Source organism: Apteryx mantelli, chromosome 4 (assembly GCF_036417845.1).
Source record: "Apteryx mantelli isolate bAptMan1 chromosome 4, bAptMan1.hap1, whole genome shotgun sequence".
Taxonomy (NCBI): domain Eukaryota; kingdom Metazoa; phylum Chordata; class Aves; order Apterygiformes; family Apterygidae; genus Apteryx; species Apteryx mantelli.
The window spans coordinates 34,098,630-34,120,393 of NC_089981.1; the positions used below are offsets into that span (position 1 = coordinate 34,098,630).

General features: G+C 38.6%; 1 protein-coding gene across 4 annotated transcripts in view; it reads left to right on the plus strand.

Annotated features, from left to right (window-relative positions):
• Nucleotides 1–18,483, plus strand: part of MPPED2 (metallophosphoesterase domain containing 2) — a 112,091-nt gene extending 93,608 nt beyond the window's left edge. For all 4 annotated transcript variants that reach the window (XM_067296211.1, XM_067296212.1, XM_013959516.2 and 1 more), the window contains exons 5-7: nucleotides 10,612–10,727; nucleotides 13,477–13,590; nucleotides 17,086–18,483. In XM_067296211.1, coding sequence (XP_067152312.1) covers nucleotides 10,612–10,727; nucleotides 13,477–13,590; nucleotides 17,086–17,204 — 349 coding nt within the window. In that variant the 3' untranslated portion in view covers nucleotides 17,205–18,483. The remainder of the gene's footprint in view (nucleotides 1–10,611; nucleotides 10,728–13,476; nucleotides 13,591–17,085) is intronic.
• The last annotated feature ends 3,281 nt before the right edge of the window (nucleotides 18,484–21,764 follow it).

Genomic DNA, 21,764 nt, shown 5'->3' on the forward strand with positions numbered 1-21,764 from the left:
ACAGTGAAATACTATGTGTTATATGTGCATCAAAGACTAATTAATGTAGGCATTGGTTTTCCTACCAGGCATTCTGGAAAGTTTCAGTTTCTTTTTGAAGAATGCTAAGTGGCATTTTGGAGGGGGGGAAAGTGATGATATTTATAGATAAACAGCACCATCTGGCAATAGGCAATCTCAGTATCGCATTTTAAATCATTGGAGTGGATAAGGATAATAGACTTACTGCTAAAGACTAATAGTGAAAATTGGGGAGAGGGGTGCATTCTGTCTCCCACCTGATTCACTTTAAAGTCATTTAGGAGCATATTCTGGCATCTTTATTCTTGCTGCATTCAACCTAGATTTACAGTTCCTCTGTAAAGAAGTGTTCCACCTAGAATATTCTGAGGCTTAAGTCATTATTATTTATAAGGTACTTGAAGAGTTCTTGAAAGACTTTGAGTTTGTGTGATGCAGGTATGTGCTTAGTGTTTTTCTTAATTAATTTTCAAAAACAACTAAGCAGATTAAGTAGTTAAGTCTCTCTGGAAATCATGTCAGGAAAAGCAAGGGCAACCCAGACATCCAGAACTTCAGGAGACTTTGACCAGAATCTTTTTTCCTTGACTCTACATCCACAACAAGGAAGTGTGTTCCATGCCTCTAAGGCAAATGCAAAAATGAGTTAAATTTAGCTCCAGCCTAACTCCGTTGTTTGAAGAGCTTTATAACTCGGATTAATTTTGCTGAATCCTTTGTAGGTGTCTACTTACCATAGTTTAACTGTGAAAGATCAAAAATATTGGTGAGGGATTTCATTTCTAAAGTGGTCCAAAACATAGTATAGATGTGGTATCTAATAGTTATTCCTGTAAGCATAAAATGGCAAGTCTGTTTCTTTTTCAAAGAGTCAACTTCAGAGAACAGTAGAGTGAGAAAAGCTGTTTTTTTTTCAGGTACCCCAGTTATTACCTTTTCCCTCCAGCATCCAAGCCTGAGTTTTGCACCATGGCTTATAAAAGTGGTGACATCATCTCATATCACTGGTTGTTCTCCCTCATTTTTTAGTCCAAATTCAAATAGATCAATTTGGACTTCCTAAAGTTGATGGTGCTCAGCAGTTTGTACTAAATTCCAGGTCTGTGTATGCTTGAACAGTAAGCATAGTCTTCAGCTATATTGATGGTTTATGCTCTGAAAAAGAATTAGCTGGCTCTCAGTAAACTTTGGGTAAACCTCAGAGTTGTATTGCACAGTAAAGAATCCATTAACCCTGGCCTTTCTGAGTTGCAGAGATCTCCGAGTTCCCATACAAATACCTCATGTGGACAGTACACTGACTCTGATCTGGTTGGGAACTTCACTAATCTTGTAATAAAGAAGCATTCAATGAAATGGAAAAGTGGTGTATTCAAACCACATCAAAAGGAAATATTCTTTTGTACAACAAACTTTTGATCAATGAAAATAATTGCTACTAACTGTCATTCTGGAAAAAGCTTAGCAGAATATTACCCAAAGGATTATACATACACATGGATAATAAAAGTACCTACACTTGCAGTAAATATTTGGATATATCCTTTATGTTGGATGCTCAACCACTAAATCTGTAGCTGAGATGAACATTTCCATGCTTGATTCAGATTTCTCCCTCTGAGAAGGCTGATCCTGGTTGCTGGAAAAAATCTTTAACATCCAGTTCCTTTCCTCCATTACATTCAGCCAGTATGTTGCCCCAGATCTTATCTTCTATTACTTTTTAAATATATTCTTCCTTCATTTCTAAGGCACCAGTAACTGACCTTTATACTGTGATCCCCAGAAATCTCACCTCTCTGCATCTCCTTCCATTTGTCTGTGTTTACCATCCAGTGCCCCACAGCGTTTACAATTTCCTGGACTAATTTGTCTTCCAAAAACTTGTCTTGACAGGGCTCTTCAGAAGAAATTAAGTCTTCTGCACTGGAGTTAATTTTATTCATAAAGTCATGCATGATCCTGTAAGACTTCTTGTCCCCTGGAACTTCTGTTGAAGTCAGCTTAAATGCATGAAACGACTGAAGGATTAAAACCTCAGGCTGAGCTTTGCCAAGATGGGGGAGCCCAGCTGCTGGTTTGTTGTCACCACAAGTGGTATTGCCTTCTCTCTGCTGCACAGCTTCAGCCATCCCTCCCCTTCTGCACACTTGCTCACCCAACCAACCTGCTCGACAGCAGAAAAGTGCTCACCCTTTTTTCTTTTTTCTTCTGGGTTAGTTTTCTTCCAGTTTAGTGAGCTGAATGGGTTCCCCAGTCAGAAACACACGAGGGAAACAACAGGAACATATGAGGGTGATGAGGAGACAGGGCCTGGCCTGCTGCTTTGGACGACAGTGTGCTGGGGGGCTCTGCTGGCCGTGAAGCCTCCCCGGACGCTGCCTTTTCCTGGAGCAGCTGAGCTGCTGCTGCTGAAGGTCTTGCTTTTCCTTGTGCCCCTTCTCCTGCCAGCTGGCTGCGGTGCCTCCCTCTTCTCTTTGGAGCTCATCTGACCCTTTCAGGAGACAGTATAAGTTTAAAAAAGGGGGGAGGGGGGGAAGAAAACTTTTTTTTTTTCCTCCTGCGTTTTCTGCAAATCAGCCCATGAAAGGGCCTGCACGACCTGGAGCTAGTATAAGGACATGGCAGGTGACTGCAGGAGCTGGGGTGGGAAGGAAGTGGCACCTCTCTGGGCAGCAGTGAGTTCTTACATTGGCTCAGGGGATCGGAGGAGTCCCAGCCAAAACCAGCTCTCTGGGGAAAGATTCAGCATTGAGGTACGTATGTTAGCCGTGGCACATGGTGCGGATGTAAAGTTATGTAAAGGTGCTGAAACACTGCATAGAAGTATATTTCTGGAATTCTTCTAGTTTGTGACTTAAGCATTTACCGTTGCTTAAGCAACCCTGTTGTTTTATGACTAATACAGCATTTCAGAGGAACTACAGTCTCTCTCTAGTGATGCTGAAGAATTCTGTTTTAAGCAGCATTCAAAAACATATTTCTAGAGGCTGCTTCTTAGGAACAAGAGCCAAATTCACCAGTAGGGCAGGCAGGCATAGCTTCTTTTATTCTGAGTGGAGTTTTATTTGTTATGCCAGCTTGTATTTGGCAACATTTCTTTCATAATTCACTGAATGTAGTTAGTTTTAAAGACAACCAACTTTAATTATTATTTTTTTGAATGCAACTTTTTTTTTTTTCTTCATAAAATTCAACAGAAGCTACTAGGTGCAGTTTACCTCTGTGCAGGTTTTGCTTTTTTACATGTTATCTTTTTTTCTCTCTCCCCCCACCTTTGCATCTCCAGGCTTCTAGTGGATCCAAAACATGCACAAGTGTGTGTGTATGAGGGGGTTACTTCCCTGCTTTTGCTTTACCTTCATTTGTGTCGTCTCTGCAGAAACAGAGCTACTAATAAAATTCTCTTGCAGATCTACCTGGGATGGAAGCTCTGTCAATTTATATTTCTTGCATGGATGATAAGAGGCATGTAGAAAATTAATTTAAGATGTATTACAAGTAGTGTAATATGATCATGTTTACTGGAAGAAACTGGGCATCCAACCCATCACCCTGTAGTGTGCACATTTACTGTGCAAATCTGAAGCAAGTTTTCAGCCAGCTGCTGTTTTTTCTTTCCTCCTCCTGCTGGCCTATCCCCATTCGTCTTATATTGTGGTGAGTTTCTGGGTCAGTGAGTCCCTTCCTCTTTGTTTCTGCAAAGGTCACAAAATTCTACTATAAAACTTTGAGAAACTGCAGCTCTCTTCAATACTGCAGCATCTCTGTGCCCACTTTGGAACCAGAAGTGGTTCTGTGAATTGGTCAGGCCCAGTGCTTGTACATCTGCGCTGCTGTCACAGTGCAGGGAAAAGAAGTAGAATGAAATTAGCCCTTGATTCAAGTTTGAATTATCCTTGTAATTTGGAGATATTGAAGTATCTCCCAGATCTCATGAAGTAAAGCCCTAAATAAAATAATCACAGTACAGTCAGGGATTGGAAGACCTCAGAGGATTTGGGGAAAATTTCTTCTATGATGAGCACTTCACCTTAACCAAAGGTTTTCTGAGTCACAAACTTGAAAAATTCATCTACTCCTTTCCTCCACTTTCCAGTAGCTGCTTGCTTCCTAGAGTTGTCTCCTCTGTGGCTTTCCATGTTCTTTCCTCCTGTCCTCAGGGGCACTTTATCTCTACCTTCTCCATATCTTGTGATTCTCCATGTGACTTCTGGCATCTTAATCTCCTGTCTGCTCCTTTGACTTTAAATGTCTTAAACCCTGGCATGTTGTCATGTGTTCCTTCCACAGCTTCTTCCTTTTTTGTTTTTAAACACATCTTCATCACAGAAGACATTCTTCTGAAGAAGACACGTTGTGATCTTCAATACTTTTTGTTGTACTCTGGTATTGTTAACACAGAACATGTGAACGGAGCAGATGTTTTGTGCTCCTCCTGTGAAATGCATCACTAGCTGTTCTTAACATAGAAGAGTGGATCATTTGAGAGGCCAAATATGTCTATATCCACAGAATTAGGAGGCTGCAGATATAGGAATAGAACTCAATCACCTGTCAATAAAAGTTGGGGCAGCCTGGAGGCAGCAAAGTCAGAGATGTGCAGAGAGTAAGAGATGGAAAAACTGCAAGCTGCAGAAGGGAATTCTTACCACATACAGTTTTCCAATCATACAGAGGGCTAAGGCTGCCCTTACTCCTGTATCTGCTGCTGTTTTAGGAGATAATCTGGTGCAGATCAGCAGATTGGTGGAATTTGCTGAATTGCAGCAGTTGAGGACCTAGCTATTTCTTTGTTACCTCTCAGAAGTCGAGCGCAGATCTCTGTCTGAAAGGAGTCCGAGCTAGAACCTCCACTTACTTGTTCATACTCATCCAAGGTAGAAATCTAGACCAGCTTGCTGCAAGGAGTACACCAGCTCACACCAGCTAAATGGTGATGCAGGGCTTGCTGCAACTTTTCACTGTGGAGGACTGCTTTGTAGAGAAAAGGTACTGTGTGGAGTCTTTCCTTCCAAACATAGTGGATGTGTGTGGGTTAGATTTCTTAAATGTTTTTTTTATTTAGACAAAACACAAATGTTTAGAGATTGTAGTACGCAAGTTGAAAGAGACAGCTAATACCCGCAAAAAAAATTACCAGCTGTTCAGGCTTCAGCTTTTTGTAACATTATACAAACAGCAGAACTATGTTTTAGAGACTTGCACATGTGCCTGGATTCTATATACTTCAGTATTGAGGAGATACAGACAAGTAACATGGCTAAAACAGTCACAGTGCTCATCACCCACATTGCATAACAGCTTCCCCTTGAGAGCTTCGGTTGTTTAAAGATGCAAGGTAAAAGCAAAACCCCAAGGAACTGCACCCCATGAGGCTGCTGTAGGTTGTGTATTATTATCCTCACTTCCCAAATGGGACACTGAGGCACAGCAAGCAGCTAAATGCTAGTGGACATGAAATAGGGCTAGAACCACCTGATCGTGTCCTTTACTGATATCACAGGATTACCTATAACAAGCACATTTAGGAAATATATTTAGGCTTTAAGTTTTTGTTGTTCTTGTTACATTATAAGCTAGTATTTGAATATTCACTATAAGAAAGAGCTTAATCAAAATTGCTTTTGTAGAGCTGAAAGCAAGTTTCAGAGCCTTTATAGAGCTTTTATCCTGTAAAATGTGCTTACTTAATACATCCTACACTTGCCCTACTCAACCTTTTGTTTTCATGACTACACACACTCTCCTCCTTTCTCCTCGCCCTGTGCTACAATCACTTTTTGTGTATTCCCACCAGGCACGCTCTGTTCATTGAGTGACTGGCGAGTGGTGGCGCGTGTGCTTCCCCGCCTTGGCAAACACTGGTGTGCTGCGCTGGGGGCGGAGGGAGGAATACTGAAGGCTTTTCTGTGCACAAAGGTCACTTTTTTCCCTTGCAGTTTGTTCAGTGCTAGGTCCCCTGCGCTGCTACAGCTTTCACGTAGACCTTGAATAGATACTTTGGGGATATGTTTGTAGGCTAGTCGTGTAATTGAACAATTCTAGGAATGCGTATTTAGTGTCCTGTCATTTTTGTTCTGCTAATAGAACTGTCTCTTTCCCCAGCAATCTAGGTTTCTGTGTTTGCTTTAAATGCCGACAAAAATATAGAGCATTTCATTATTGTTGTTAGTTGTGCACAAGTGCTTCCTGCTGCAATACCTTTTAGACACTCCCTCTGCTATTGTCCTGTAGAAGGGAACAGACTGAGACTTTTGCCTCCTGTGCACTTTGCTTGTTGGAATTAAAGATAAAACTGAGGCTTTCCGGAAGGCCTGGAAAATTAATAAATACACGTGATTAAAAATAGAAAAAGTATTTATTCTACTTTTGTTTAGAAGTAACTTCATTGACATAATTGGATTTACTCCTGGCTAAGACTAGTGGAAGTAAAAGGAAAACCTGAATTCAGAATGTCTCATTATACATTTACCTTTTGAGTTGCTGAACTTAACTGTAATTAAATTCATGAACCACTTGTCAGAAAAGAGAAGGAAAACAGATGGTAGGAGACACCATCTTTAAAAAAAATACTGAAGTTCCAGAAGAAGTTGAAATTCTCATATCAGTTGAATGAACTTGACCACGGTCTTGTATCTTCTCTTTCACCATGTGACTATGTTGCTTCTGAGATGCATACGCCAAGGAGTGTTTGTGATTTTTGTCCTCTGAAGTTTGTGTCATGAAATAACGCTCTGTCAATCCACTTTCTTAAAAAAATGTCATAGTAAAATAGTAAAACACACTGTAAAATTACTTGGGGAAAGGGAAATCTGATCACCTGCTGGAGTCAGCCCTCTCTGTGTTTAAAGGCGGATGGATTTGTTTTTCTTGTCATGCAGATCTTACAATGCACCTGCAAAGGGAGGCAAGTCTTATCACGAAGCTTAAGATCTTTTCCTTCTTGGTAGTATGTCAAGTGACGTGTGTGTCTCTTGCAGCACAAGGTGTGAAGATAATATGTGGCCTACTGCATAACCATTCTTTTAATTGCAGAAAAAGCATCCTCCAAAATGCCAGGTGGAGAGGAATCTGTGGGGATTCCCGGGTAGAAATGAAGAACTGAAGAGAGTAAAAATTGGCCAGGTGTCTGCCTTTGTTTGGGATATTCTCTGTGACACATCTGATGCCAGGATAACTGCTATTGCTAAATGATAAGGAAGCTTTGCAGTCATGGGAGGGTTGAGCTGTCAGGTGAGCCATGGATCAAGAACTATAATGGCAGTTTCATGGCGTGTGAAAGATGCTGCGATGTGCGGTGTGATTCTGGCTAGCAGGGGCTAAATTAGGTACTCTTGGCCTTTGGCTGAGCTGCAGGGTCAGTGGGACCCATGGCGTGCTGTACACGGTGTATGAGGAAGTGTTCTGGTCCATCGAACATAGAATGACAAAATCATTTGTAATCTCTTTTTACCAATCCTTGTGTTTTTTAGGTTTGAGCCTTCCTTCTGGCATTATTCAGCAGTTTATTTCTTTTCTTGTCAGGTATTTAAAAATGAATTATGCTATTAATGTTTTCATTAGTTAACTAAACTTTTTTACTTAAAACTTATAGGAAAGAAAAATGTGTCAGACTTGGTAGCCTTTACTAATTCTTTGCCCTGGATGGCAATTTACCATAGGTGGGTCTAGCAAAAGCTGATTGTAGACACTTCTTTCTTCATCTGCAGTGTTTTCTTTTAATAAGTAATCAGCCCAGGAAGATGATGTAGAGGGCATGTAACTATGTGCACCTTTTTTTCCCCTCTAAATTATTTAAAAGGTAAGTATGAATATACCTAACTCTCATGCATGCAGAAAAAAGCAATAATAGAAATAAACTATCCCTATCCAATACAGAATGAGTAATAAAGACCCTTGATAGAATGCTACCTCCCTACACTACAGTCTATCTTTACTACACACATTTACAGTTTGCTGGGGGTAAACAGCAATTCATCTGTCCGCTCCAGGGATTCACACTCCGTCAATTCCATTTCGCCTGCACTGCAACACAGCACAGTGCAAACATTGGGTGACCTTTCTTGTGATCTCATCTAAACCTGAATCTGTGCCATGAAGCCATTTTTCTTACTGGCGCTGTGCTGGACACATTCTGTTTCCTGCTGGCTTTCTAGCAAGGCCTGAAACCCCTCAAAAATGCATGGGCCAATGCATGCCATGGGTCAGTTTGCTTAGCCAGGGTGCAGTAGTTTCTTTGAATACGTACTATAGGTTCAAGTTTTAAATGCCTGTTTCAGAGAGTGAAATCTAAATCTGTAATCCAGGTGTTCTTTCATTCACACCCTCTCTTCTTCCCTATGTACAGTATTTATTAATTTCTTGTGACTATATTTAGTATATTAAATATTTTACTGTTTTTTTTTGTGCACATGCTGCATATTGGAGACGTTTTTTGTAAAGTTTTCTCACAAGTGGATTCCCATGTGGTGTCTGTTAGTCACAGCTAATTACTGAAGCTGGAGAATGAAGAATATATTGGAATTCAGATTCTTGCCTTCCTCCCCCAGTGCTAAAGAATAAAATAAAATAAAAAACATGCAGACAAATCCAGACTTCTTGTGGCTGTAGTCTCCAAAGAGCTCCTGTGAGATCATAGATGTGGTTTCATATTTCAGGTTTAACTATGGTATAATAACTACAGTATTATCTGCAGGAGAAATGAAAGTGGGGAAAGAATCATTAATTGATAGTGAAAAGTTCAACCTATGCTGTGTGTGTTTGCTTTTTTTAAGCAGCTGATATTTAGCCAAATCATATTTCAACTTTTAACTGGAGCCCTGAGAATTACAATCATCTCGATATGTTAAAACCCAGGAAAGGAAAAGCTGATATCTAATTTAGCTGTGTTTCAGAAAGCTGAACTAAAGAAAAGCAAAAACACTTGTGATTTAGGTAAAGTTAAGGCACATGCTTCAGTCTTAATGCAGTTACATACAAACCTCCTCTGAGGTGCACTGACCTTATTTTACAACATAAGATCTTCTTTTCTAAAATTATTTCAGTGGATTCAGAATGAGCCCACACTGAGAGCTGAAGTTTCTTTGCCATGTTTATGAGCAACCCATAGCTTAGATAAAATGTTTAATACTGAATTTTCATTTCTCTCAGTTTTGGTAGTGTTCATCCAAGAATCAGAACGTTTACTAAGCTGAACGGGATCTTGTGTATGTGTAGTGTTAGTTCTGTAGGACTACATGGAAGAATGGTATGCTTATTATTTGTTACTAAGGCACCAGTGACCTTACTGCACCTATTAATAGAGCCTTTTGTTTTCACATACTGCTGATTGTCAGGAATTCAGAATATACGTAGATCTGGGTAAACTCTTCATTGGTCATATTATTGTCTCCTGTGAACAAAGTACTGTAATTACAAAAAAACAAGAATTAAATAGAGATGTATTCTCAACAGGAGATTTTCACTTAGATGCGTATGTGGGACTGAAAGTATGCATGACTTAAAGGGTGCAGGAGGCAGATGACACAGTGAAGTGATGTAGAGCTCTTAACTAACTCTTATTTGATAGGAATGCTTTTCCTTAACTTGCAGTAAAAATAAACCTTTTCTTTTCAGTACTGCAGTAGCTGGAAGACTGCAGAAGTAACCTGAACCCTAAGCAGGAAGGCCCCAAAAAACTAGTGCTAGAAAGGGAGTACCCTGCATAGCATATGAAACAACCTAGCCTAATTCTGTTGTCTAACAGAACAGACAGGAAACGCATGGATGAAAAGTATAAAAATTATTACACTTAGTAACAGATGTAAATATTATATTATCTCTTTGGAACAGTTGCTCTCTAGACTTACCTGATAAAGGCTTTGTTATATTATACCTGCATCAAAACTGCTCAATTTTGCTATTATACATTGATTCTAAAACCTCTCAGAAAAATTATTCCTATAAAATACACTTCATCCCTATGTTCCTGCGTTGATGGATAAACAAGTGTCTCGGAACAATGCTCTGCTATGATGGAGGGAACTGAGGATCTCTGTTTTCCTTAAGGAATACTAAGGTATTTTAAATGAGGCGATTACCATGAGGCCAAACACTGTATGATCAAGGGCTCAAAGCCAAGTCTCATGAAAATGCTGTGATATTAGAACTACTGGAAAAAGTAAGCTTGAATTTGGTGAAATATTGTGGTACAGACAGTGCTCATGATGATAGCATTATACAGCCTTTCTGTCAAACTGTGATCCATTGGATGCTTTCTGCTGTAAGTAATTGTTTCTTGCCTCCAAAAACATGGGGATTTTTTTTTTCTTTCTCAGTTTTGGTACAAGTTCTTATGTTTGAACATCCCCAAGCTTTGAAAAAAGCTTTAGATTTAGACTGGGTTATTTTGACTTTTCCTTTCCTCTGTGGTGGATAAATGCCCTAGGGCTTAATACTCTTGAAATATAAAGAGGACAGGATACTAATCTGAATTCAGACATACAGATTAGTGTATGTATGCATTTGAACCAGTTTAATTCAGAAAATGAAAGTAGGGAAGCGATTTTTAGTTTAGATTGATACAGTTCATCTTATTTTCCCCCAAAGGACACCATGGTTTAATGGATGGGGCTTTAACCTACCCAGAGGTCAGTCTTTGCTAGACAAGTGGAACCTTATCCCTGAAGGTATTGATATACTAATGACGCATGGACCTCCCCTTGGTAAGTGAAGCAAAAACTGTGTGTGATTTTTGCATGATAATTTTACTTTCAAAATAAGCAAAACTAGTAATGCTAGGAGTATAGTAATGGCACCTTAACTCAAAACTATGAATTAAAAGATCTGTCTGAAAGAAGTCTACTGTGATGATTAGGCTTAGCAGATCTGCTGAGCTTCCAGGTGTTTTTAAATTACATTTTCTGTTTTAGTCAAGCCAGGGAAAATCAAACATGCGATTCCACAGCCATTAGAGTTTGGCATTTTATTTAAGAACCATATTCATCTGACAAACAGTTTCCAATCCTATATGATTTTTCAGAGATTGACTAAAATATTTTTGCTCTGCCATAGTATGTTTCTTTAAGGTTTTAGTATCTTAAAGAATACGTAATTACTTTTTTCCCTTGACAGTTTCCTTTTCAACTTTGTAAAAAGTTTCTTTAAAGATACTGTTACATATTCTATTTGGCTTATAGTACATTTGTGAAGGAATAAAATTATGCCCTCAGATAATTGTTCTATACTCAAACTAATGACAGATGAGCGCAAGTATATGAATGCATAACTTGTTTTTTCATTAATTAGTTGAAGTTTTTCATTTAGTTAGATTTTGCTTGCCTTATTAATGAGTAATTCCACTGATCCCCATTTTAATTCTGCAAAAACTAAGTTCTGATTGTCTAAAAAAGAGAGTAAGATGATCATTCGGCAGAGGTAGAAGTACTCAGCTTTGGCATGTCTAAGGTCATTAAAGCTTTCACTAAACCATTTGAAACTTCCTACTGATTTTCCCATTCTGTACCCCACAATACCATATCACACATTATTTACTGCTTTTCTGCAAGACATACGTGGCAAGCAGTCTAGGACCGTATCCTCAGTTGGTAGAAATTGTTATAGCTTTATTAACTTCAGTGGAAATTCAGTTGGTTTACAACAACAGAGAATCTGTCTTTTATAAATCTGGCTTATCAGGATGAGAACGTTTGTCAGTCCCTCCTGCATTACTGTTCTTGTTAATAGACTGATTTTGTCAGGGTTTTAGTAAATTCTTTTGTAATCCAAAGGGTCATCACATGTAGATATGGGTATCCTCACTGACTTTTGAGATGGTAGTGGATATAAAAAAAATTTTTCAGAACTGTGTTGTACCAATATGAAAAAGCATTTAAATGCTACGAGGCTGGCTCAGTGCTCTCATAGAGTTTCGCAGTGAATGTGGAGTCAGGTATTAATGTGTGCTTATGTACTGTATCACACTAAGTTAAGAGTCAGTAATCTAAGCAGAGCTAAAAAGAAAAAAAAAAAGGAAAAAGAAAAGAAACTGAAGAAAATTTTTGGCCAATAACATACTTATTGCTCCTTTTATATCCTAGTTACTAGGAACTTTTTAAATACTACTTAGAAAATGTTATTTAGTTAATGTTATTCAAAGAATGTTAAGATGATCTGCAGGTTCTCTCTAAGCTTACTAGAAGTGCCATCTTGCTGCTTCGACAGAGCAGTGATGTACCACCCACTGACAGCAAAGTGCACTGGATACTGAAAACCAGCACTTAGAGTAACATTCTTCTAATCTGTTTATTTTCCCCAATAAAAAGAAAAACCCACAAACATTTAATGTTTCATGGATGCTATTTTAAATGGGTTGCCAATCCATTTGCTCTAAATTTGGATTCATATAGAAATACTGTGATGCTGCAGACACTAATATATGCTTTAATTGAGTAAGAGTACTTATGTCTTGATTTTGATGGAGATTATGAAGTTCAGTTTCAAAAGATTTGCACTCATATTTTAACTACAGACACAGATGAGGTGTTAGTACTGTGCCTAAAATCAGGATGACTGGATCTCAGCCTGCATGATAATATTCACAAAATTTTTTAAATTATGTAAATATTAACAGAAGTAGAGCTGTGACTTTATATACTGGATTATTTATACTCTCCAAAATTCAGTCAAGTTCATGTCCCAAAGTGTTTTAACTGCCTGGGATGAACTTGGCATAAGGTGTAATTAATTTGAAGTTAGTAGAATAGTCTCACGGGTGGATTTGGTCCCTGATTTCCCTTATACTCCTTTTCTTCTTCTTGCCCTTCTGATCCTTATCAGCGTTAGTGCAGACAACAGATTTCTGTAATAACTGGTGTCAAATTTTATGGATTTTTCTGTATTATCTGTAGAACTAAGTGGCTTTTATTTTAAAGGTAGTCAATTAGCACTAGCCTGCTGGGAGCTATTTTGCTGTATTGCCTATTGTTGGTGACTGAGGACTCGGAAGTAACCCCACACCATGGTCCTCTCAAAGACTGTATTTTAAATCTTTGGGGTGGCAGAGGTATCGGGTCATAGAACAGCTGATCCTCATGATATATTTTGTTTCTGGAGTAAGCACCTAGCTTGCTCGGGAAGCGGACTGCTGTAAGAGCCAGGAGAAAGGGAAGAAAAATCTGCAGCAGCAGCAGCAGCGTGGGGTTTCAAGGTGGAAGATGAGTTTGAGCCTATAATTTAAAAAAACAAATCACATACATACAGAAAAATATTAATGCAGGTAAGGTGTGGGGGGAATCTTACAGAAGACAATGTGACAGTGAGAAGTTTCTTAAAAGCCATCGTGTGCTTTAATGGACAGGTTACAATTACAGATAATGTAATAAACCTTCAGTGAATTATGACTTCCTGAAAGACTATATGAAAACCTTATCTGAATAGAGAACATTAAGAGTATTGATTGCATTTTGCCCTCAGGTTTTCGGGACTGGGTCCCAAAGGAGCTGCAGAGAGTTGGTTGTGTGGAACTGTTAAACACAGTGCAGAGGCGAGTAAGGCCCAAACTCCATGTCTTTGGTGGAATTCACGAAGGTAAGGAGCAATGCTACTCCCCTGTTTGATCTGAGCCTATTTTCAAAGTGCGTTTCGATGGTGCATTGTTCAGGATGTGAACTGATAATGGCATTTTGGGCTAAAATAAAGAGGGAACTGAGGGAAGTGATTGCATACACAGTGCTTTGCAAATTTATGCCAGAATTAAGACAGACTGCTTCGGGAACATGTGCTACTTTTAGCCACCTACATCTTTCACTGTGCAAAGGTTGTTCTGTACAGGTTATTTGAAAGCCATTCAATTTTTGACAAACTTGCTCAGAGAAACAGATGAGATTCCCAACACATACAAGCCAAACTGAAAATTATTCCAATTATTCCAAATGCAGGAGCCAAGAAAGGTGTTAGGGGAAAAAAAATTGAAGACAACTTACTGTCTCAGCTCACCTCCTTCAGCATATAAGGGAAAGCAGAAAGGAGGGCATCTTGAGTCAGAGATCAGGATGAGAGCTTGCCACAGCTCACTTTGCATACATTTCTAGAAGCATTCTGTAATACAGTTCATACTGTGTATGGTAGCTTCCAGCGTCTCATTTTAGAACAGATACTTCCCCCTTGTCAGTTCCAAGTCGGGCAGAATGTGAAGCTTCAGAAACAATAAGCTCAGTTTGTGGTAGTGGAAGGGAATGAAAGATTGAATACATTTTAGATATATTTAAATATTTAATACAATTTTGCAGCTTTCATGTTGCTGTGAGACAAATACTAGGAGTTCTGCCTGAGAGAGAGAGCAAGACTTTGTGACCCTAGAATTCAAAATTACACATTAAGTGCTTTATATTTTCCCCCCGGAGGTTTCTCCATTGACTCTAATTAGGTTCTCCATAGGCTCACAGATTTGGAGAACTTTGTAAAAGAAAAAAACAAAAAACAAAACAGCTTTCTCAACTAGTACTGTTGGTTTTTCCAAAGCCCTCATGACTTCATGCAATGAATTTTATGCCTGGATTATAAAGATTTGTAAGTAAGGAGTTTATAATGGAAATAATGATGCAACCTTAAGTACAATGGCATGAATAGCAGTACTTTAATGCATCCAGGAAAAGATTGAGTATTTTGTATAAATATTAATCTTTGGATATTAGTAAGTGAATACAACAAGACCCCCAGCTAAAGCATGCAAATTGGCTACAGCTTTTGTAGGCACATTGGATGCCAAAACTTTTAGTCTTAAAAGTGTTAAGTTGATGGGAGAGAAAGGTATTTTAATATACAAGATCTTATGAGAAAGTACTGAGGAACCATGTTGCAACCATGTTTATATTTGAATCTCATAAGGAGGATGGTAGCACATACTGAAAGAGAATAATCAAAATTATTCTTACAAGAATACTAAAAAAAAAATTTCAAAATCCTGTTCAGGTATTTAGGCTGATGACCAAGGAATGGTTCACTTAAGAGAAACACTTGGCTATTATTTCTTTCTTACTGAAGAGCATTATCTTATGGGGCAATTAATTCTCATCCAGCTCATATGAACACACACCATATTCCATTAAATCAGTGGATGTGATACACACATATTGGTCATGCAGTTTTTCTTCCCAGTTGATAAGTAAAAACAATGACAACAAGGTTTTTTCCACTGTGAGATGATCTAAATCAAAATTGCCAGTTTAAATAAATAAAGTAATACAGGCAGACAGTGCAGCAATTCTGAAGTGATTATTCTTTCTGATAGACACTGTGGGTAGCTGTATTTATCTGAGCTTTCAGACAGCAGTGATCTGTACTGTATCATGGTGGTTTAAAAGAAAAATATTTTTCCCCTGTGGGTTAGCAATGGGAAGTTCTCTTTCTCCATGAAACTCTAATAAAAAAACCCAGCATTTGGTGCCAAAGTCTTCCTAGACTTTTCTAGCCTCTTTGTGAGCTTTCTGTGGATGTCAGCTGAAAACAATGGCAAAGTTTTGCACAGAACTGGAGCCCTATCTCCTTGTCCTTCTTGAGGGAATGTTTCTGAGAGGAGAGCTTCTGCCTTCTCTGTAATTTCTGCACTTCTATTATCATTCATTTTCTTCCACCCTAGAAACACCTGTGAGTCACTTAATGGGGCACTATGGTATGCTCCACCTGCCCAGACTTACGAGTAAACAGCCCTCTCTTCTCTCCCATCCTATTCCTGATGGCAAGTGGGAGAGAAGGCAGCGGCCAGAGCAGAAATGGCATTACAGCTACTCCCTCACTTAGTTCAAATGAGAGAATTGCTGGCCAGATGTTTAGGTTGAGAACAGTCTTCAGCATCCTGAAATTAATGCCCTGGTGTTACTGGAGAGTCTAATCCTTGGCATGTTGAAAAAGCTTGTGATAGTGACCTGTGATTAATATTCAATTCTTCTGCTTTTATTTGGCAAAGAGTTGCCAAGATCCTTTAGTAATGAAAAGCAGTCATCTACTTAATTTTACCTCCATTTTCTGCCTAAGCCCTGTGGTCACCCATTGACCTCCAGTGCTCTATTGTGTTTATAGCAGGAGATTCCTTTCCTGAGTTACAATGTTCATGGGTCCCCTTGTAAAGAACTTAATGTCTTTAATTGTCTTCTTCCTGTTAAGTCCATTCCTACATTTGGATTTTTGTGCCAGTTCAAGGTGTCGTAGCCATAGCTTCCCTTTAAATTAGCCAGATTCATCTTTATGGGGAGGCTTTCTAGAGTAGCTTCTTAGAAATAAACACACACCTGTATCCTACACTACTGGATCAGTTCACTTGTACTGGTACTTGTGCTATTAGACAGAAATTTTCAAAGAAACACTTTGCAGCAGCATTTAGGAGCATGAAGCAAATATTCGCTGAACCTTCACTCTGTGGCTGCTCCCCAAGCCACTTGACCTTTTGTTCCTGTGTCATCTGTTACAATTTTGGTCAGATATATGATCCATAGTGAAGAACCAAGCTACTGAAACTTTTTTTTTTTTTAACCTGCTAATAGGTTTCTGAGGTTTCACAATCTTGGCAGCCCCCCCCCCCCCCCCCCCCATGATCAGGAATTGGATGATAAGGCTAGTATGTAAAGGCTAGTATGTATGGGGAAAGCTAACAAGGTTCAGTTCACTGGAACTCCCCAAAAAGGTTTTCTTTATAGACAAAACCGCAGTTATTTCTAAATCTCTGGCCCTGAGTGGTCTTTCATTATCTAAGTGACATTACAGGCATGCAAACTAAGAGACACTAATTAAGTAATTAGGAAAGGTACATGTGTGATTTTGTCTCTTTTTGCTGTATCCGGTTGCAGTAGAGGACTGCCCGCAAAAAATGGGTATATGAAACAAAAGCATCCGTTCTAGGTTCAAATACAGTATATTGTATTTTTTCAAATAAGTCTTTGTGGCAGCTTTCAGGAGTGTATGTCATTTTGAAGGGATTAATTTAATTTTATTCCAATGCATTGATCCCACAACAAGTTTTCAGTGCAGCTGCCCCTGGGCAGTATTGTTTGTTTATTTTACAGTAAGCGTGACACTTTCTCCCTACAGGTTATGGCATTATGACAGATGGTTACACAACATACATCAATGCCTCAACATGTACAGTCAGCTTTCAGCCAACCAATCCGCCAATTATATTTGACCTTCCAACCCCTCAAGGATCCTGAAGCACTACTGCACATTTGGAACTGGGAAGGTCTATAAACTGCCATTTTCTAATTAGAAAACTTGCATTCTCTTACATGTTTATTTCAAAATTACGTAGGGGCATTTTGTTTGGGGGATCGGGGAGGGGTGTTTGGGTTTTTTTTTTTTTTTTTTTGTAAATTGCTGGTACAAAAGAGAGGGAGAAGTTAGAGGTTGTGCTTTTTGGAAATGCAGCATTCATTTTTAATTGATAAAGCATTGTGAATTTGTAAAATGAATTTTGTTTTTCAATAAACTCGCCATTGTAAATTGTTATAGTGTTCTCTGAAGGACAGCCAAGCTTTCTTTTAATAAGTGAGAGACCTTATTTTAATATTATATTATAAGCTAAAAAATAGGCAGCATTTAAAAACACCCAAATTTGCACAACTTATGTTATTGTCGGGGTTTTTTAAGTGTCTTTGTTTTCCCTAGGTCTAAATGTTAGCTTTTCATCTCTCCATTTATATCAGACTTTTTTAGTAGCACAAACATGATTTAGGGGTCCATTTACCTCTTGATATGTGTGCATGTACTGAAAATTCTTCCTATTAACAGTAATATGCAGCAGGGGGAGAATAAACTTCTTAGTTGTTTGTCTACTTTTATATGTTAAAGACTGATATAGATAGCCGCAGCCTGTATGTGATACCTACTTTTTTTTTCTTTTTTAAATTATTTTAGCTTTAAAAACTGGGGATGAAAGCTGCAAAGAGCAGGTATTTCACACAGTAAAAAAAAAATGTAAATGCGGACTCCTTTTAAATATGAATTTATATATATATGTATTTTTTGTGCATTATAACTAAGCTAGGAATTTAATATTGCCAGTATAGCATCTGCAAAATTATGCTGTACAGCACATCTAAATTATGAAGGATGTGACACATTTGCCAAGTTCTCAAGGCCTTCAAGAGCCTGATTTAAATCTTTGTTGTAGTTCAGACATGTATAGAGTCAAATGGATACAATCAAGCCTAACTAAAATAAGGCTTAGTTGTCCTTTATATTTAAATATTCTTCTTGTCTTATTTCCTTTTTCTTATTTTGCACTGTGTGTAAATGCAATCTTGCTAGCACAAAATATTGTTGCAGATAGTTATTTCTGTTCTACCACTGTAAATGCTATGGAGCTTTGTTCTGTTTTATGTCACCTTGTTAATGGAATTTAGAAAAGCAGTTGTTTCTTTAAATTTATTGTGATATTATATCTAGCGGCCTTTATATGCAAATAAAATTGCAAGATTTTTAAATATGTCATTTAAGGGAATTTTGCTTTTTCTATGGCATTAGCAATATGGGGGGAAAGGCAGCAAAACGTAACAACTTTTCTAATTCTTAATAAATTTTTATTGCTTACCGTTCACAGGATGTCAGTTGGGTCGATAAAGCACTCAAGACTTTTCCTTCCGCTTCTCTGCCATCCATCTTTCCACTCCTTTTAGACAGAAGAGATTTTGTCTTCAGATATTATAACTCAGTGCAACCAAGTTTGTGCATTTATGCCTTGTAGGGTACCGTTCAAGATAATGTGAGGAAAAATTGATTAGGTAGCAACCTTTGTACTTCCTCACTTGTTCATTAGTACTGAGCTGCAGGTGCTTTATGCTCATCCACTGCAGGTTAAGAAATTAATAATCACAGATGAAATACATCCCATTTTATTTGGCTCTGTTCTCAGTTCTATGGCTGCAGCAGAATCCACTACTGGCAAGAGACCTGCACAGGATTACAGTTCAGTGTTTTAATAACAGCATCTCCTTTTAAAAAAAGTAGCACTTACGGCTGTGAAAATCTAGGTCCAAACACAGCAAGATAAGGCATTGTTTTCATGAATCTACAGTAACGTGAAACAAGAACTTGAGAGAGCCACAATGCGTACCCATTTGTCTTAGCAGGTTGTTAATTTTTAAACCTCTTGGTGATATTGAAATGTCATTGTTATCACGTATTTCAGTATTGATTTTTTTTGTAACATATAAAAACCACCACATAATGGGAAATATTTTTAAAAGGTACAAAATTAGCTCAGCCATTATGACCAAAATGTTATTACAGAATCATCCTCCTGTCAAAATCCCATATTTTTCTATATTTCTGAGAATCCTTAACTCCCTTTCATAGTATAAAGTTTCATTTCTAATATAAAAACTGGTGGCTTATTGCTGTATACTTGAGAAAATCAGAGGCATCTTAAATTAAACTGATTTTATAATGAAAATGAAATGCTGATATTATTTTGATTCAAAGCATACAGATACAAAATGTTAGGCTCTTACCAGAGAGTACTAAAGAAACTAAAAGTTAGAGGTCTGCTGCTTATGCATTTTGATGTACATTACAGTAATTCACATCACATGCAACTATGGAGTAAGGCTGAAATGTTCAGATTTGAAAGGCTTCTGCACCAATGTCTTCTGGGAAAGAAGCTGCTGTAACTCTTAAGCCTAGTTCTTGTTTTGTATTTGGATTTTCTTCTTTGTTTCTTTACTGAATAGGCAAGCAGCCTTCACTCTCTCGAAAGATATTTTGCTTTCAGTACAGCTTTTTTTATCCAGTGCATCAAGGAAAAAGAAAAAACCCCACCAGTATCAGTTCTTTGTTTTGGACATGCATTCAGAATGTGCCTTGTGGATTTTTTTTCTGGCCAGCAAGGGGTAGGCTAGAGAATTTTTTTTGGCAACCACACCTGTTTACTGGCAAAGAGCATACCTATATTTAGATGGCTGTCCTTTCTCAGATAAACCATGTGTTTTCCTGGAGCACATAAAAATCATTAGAGAAAAAGAGAAAGAAAAAACACCCTAGATTATTCTCTTTTGCTAGCCTGGTCCTTGTTGTTACTACATAAGGAGGAAAGATCCATCATTTTGAATGCTTCATAGTGTCGTGAACCTCTAGAGGAGAGGAGAACTGCAGTTGCACCCAGATTGCCCTTGAGCCTTTTGAAGGACCTGACCCCTCTTCACTACATGCACGTAGCTGGGACAGGTAGAGTCCATGACTCCAGTCTGCCATTCTCCAATTCAGGTATGTGCCTCTAGTGAAATCTAGATTAGTTCTAAAGCAAAAATTTTAAGCAAGCAGCTTTGTTCCAGGCTTTGAGCAGCCTGAGCCTTCTAGCAGCAGACAGGGGCAGATGAATAAGGGCAAGTGTCAGTGCAGCCAGGACTCAGCCTTGAATAAGGCTGTTTGTTAGTGAGAAATTACTACAGGAAATACTGTGAGGAAGCAAAAGTCTGTACTGGACTCACTGATAAACTAAACTGATTAGTTTATCTGATACATCTAGCGGTAGATGTCCCAAAGGTGTGTATTATTTGGGTTCACCTATTTGCCATGTGGCTTTTTGGCTATGTAGTACAGTAGGTGTAATCAAATGGGCCTTTCACCATTGGAATATGAGGGCCTGGATTTGTAATAGGCTCAGACTTCTCTACTCCCATTTAAACAAACATAAAGGACACTCACTCACTTCATTATCTGTTGCTGGTGATGGAGACTACAGGTGGTCATTTAGAGACTTATGTAGTCTTTATTGGTACTTTGAGTATGCATTTTCTCTTGTGTTCGCATGTGCGCTCTCTCTGGCCATGTCCTTCACCTCCAGTGCCACTGTTTGTTCATTGCCGAGTTTGTTCTTCTCCATGGCAGAATCTTATCCACTATTTGAATTTTATTTGCTCCTTTTCCTTGGTGCTTTCAGAGATTGATCTAGTTTTTTTCTCTTCTCTGAGAAGGCCAAGAGTTTGGCTAGCAGCAATTACAAAAAGGCCAGGAAAATATTAGCAGAGCTAGTTTTGCATTTTTTTCTTTCTCTACTCTTTAGAGGTCTTGAAATATATACATGGCTTTGTTTGCTGTCACAGGTAGGTAATTTTCCTTTGCTGGATGTCAGCCATACCTGACAATCAGTGCAAGTGGGACACTGTGATTTGAAGAACTTTGATTTCACGGGGAGGCAAAACTATGGTGAATCTGCTTCTTCTCAAGGATCCTTCACTGCTAAAGTAGCTCGGTATCTGTATGCAGAATAAGCCTTAGATAATAATTCTTTCTCTGGGGTCTGATCCAAGCCCATTGAACTCACTGGGAGTCTTTCTATTGACTTCAGTTGGCTTTGGATCAGACACCTGGCATCTGGATTGTGTTTCTGTCTATTACTCATCCTTCAGACTGGAGGAGATGGTCCCTGGTTAACATGCACGAACCTCTTGGCAGGAAGAGGGACCTACCTATTTTAAGTGCTGAATCTTTCCAAGTGATTGATTAACAGTAGTGTAGTCGATTAACCTTTCTTCTTCCGAGAGCAGCTTTCATCTAGTCATCTCGATAAGGCTGAAAGCAGTCAAGGCCTTTATCAAGGGAGGGCTGCAGAACAGGATGTTCCCCAGAGGTGATTGGTTCCCAATTCTCTGTGCATAGTGAATTTAGTGAATTCAGCAGACCTTGAGGTCAAGCATTTATTAGGCTAAGAGACTGTCAAATCAATCTATCTGGTCTACTGCAGGCAAGTTTACCAGGAGAATGGGTTTTGCCAA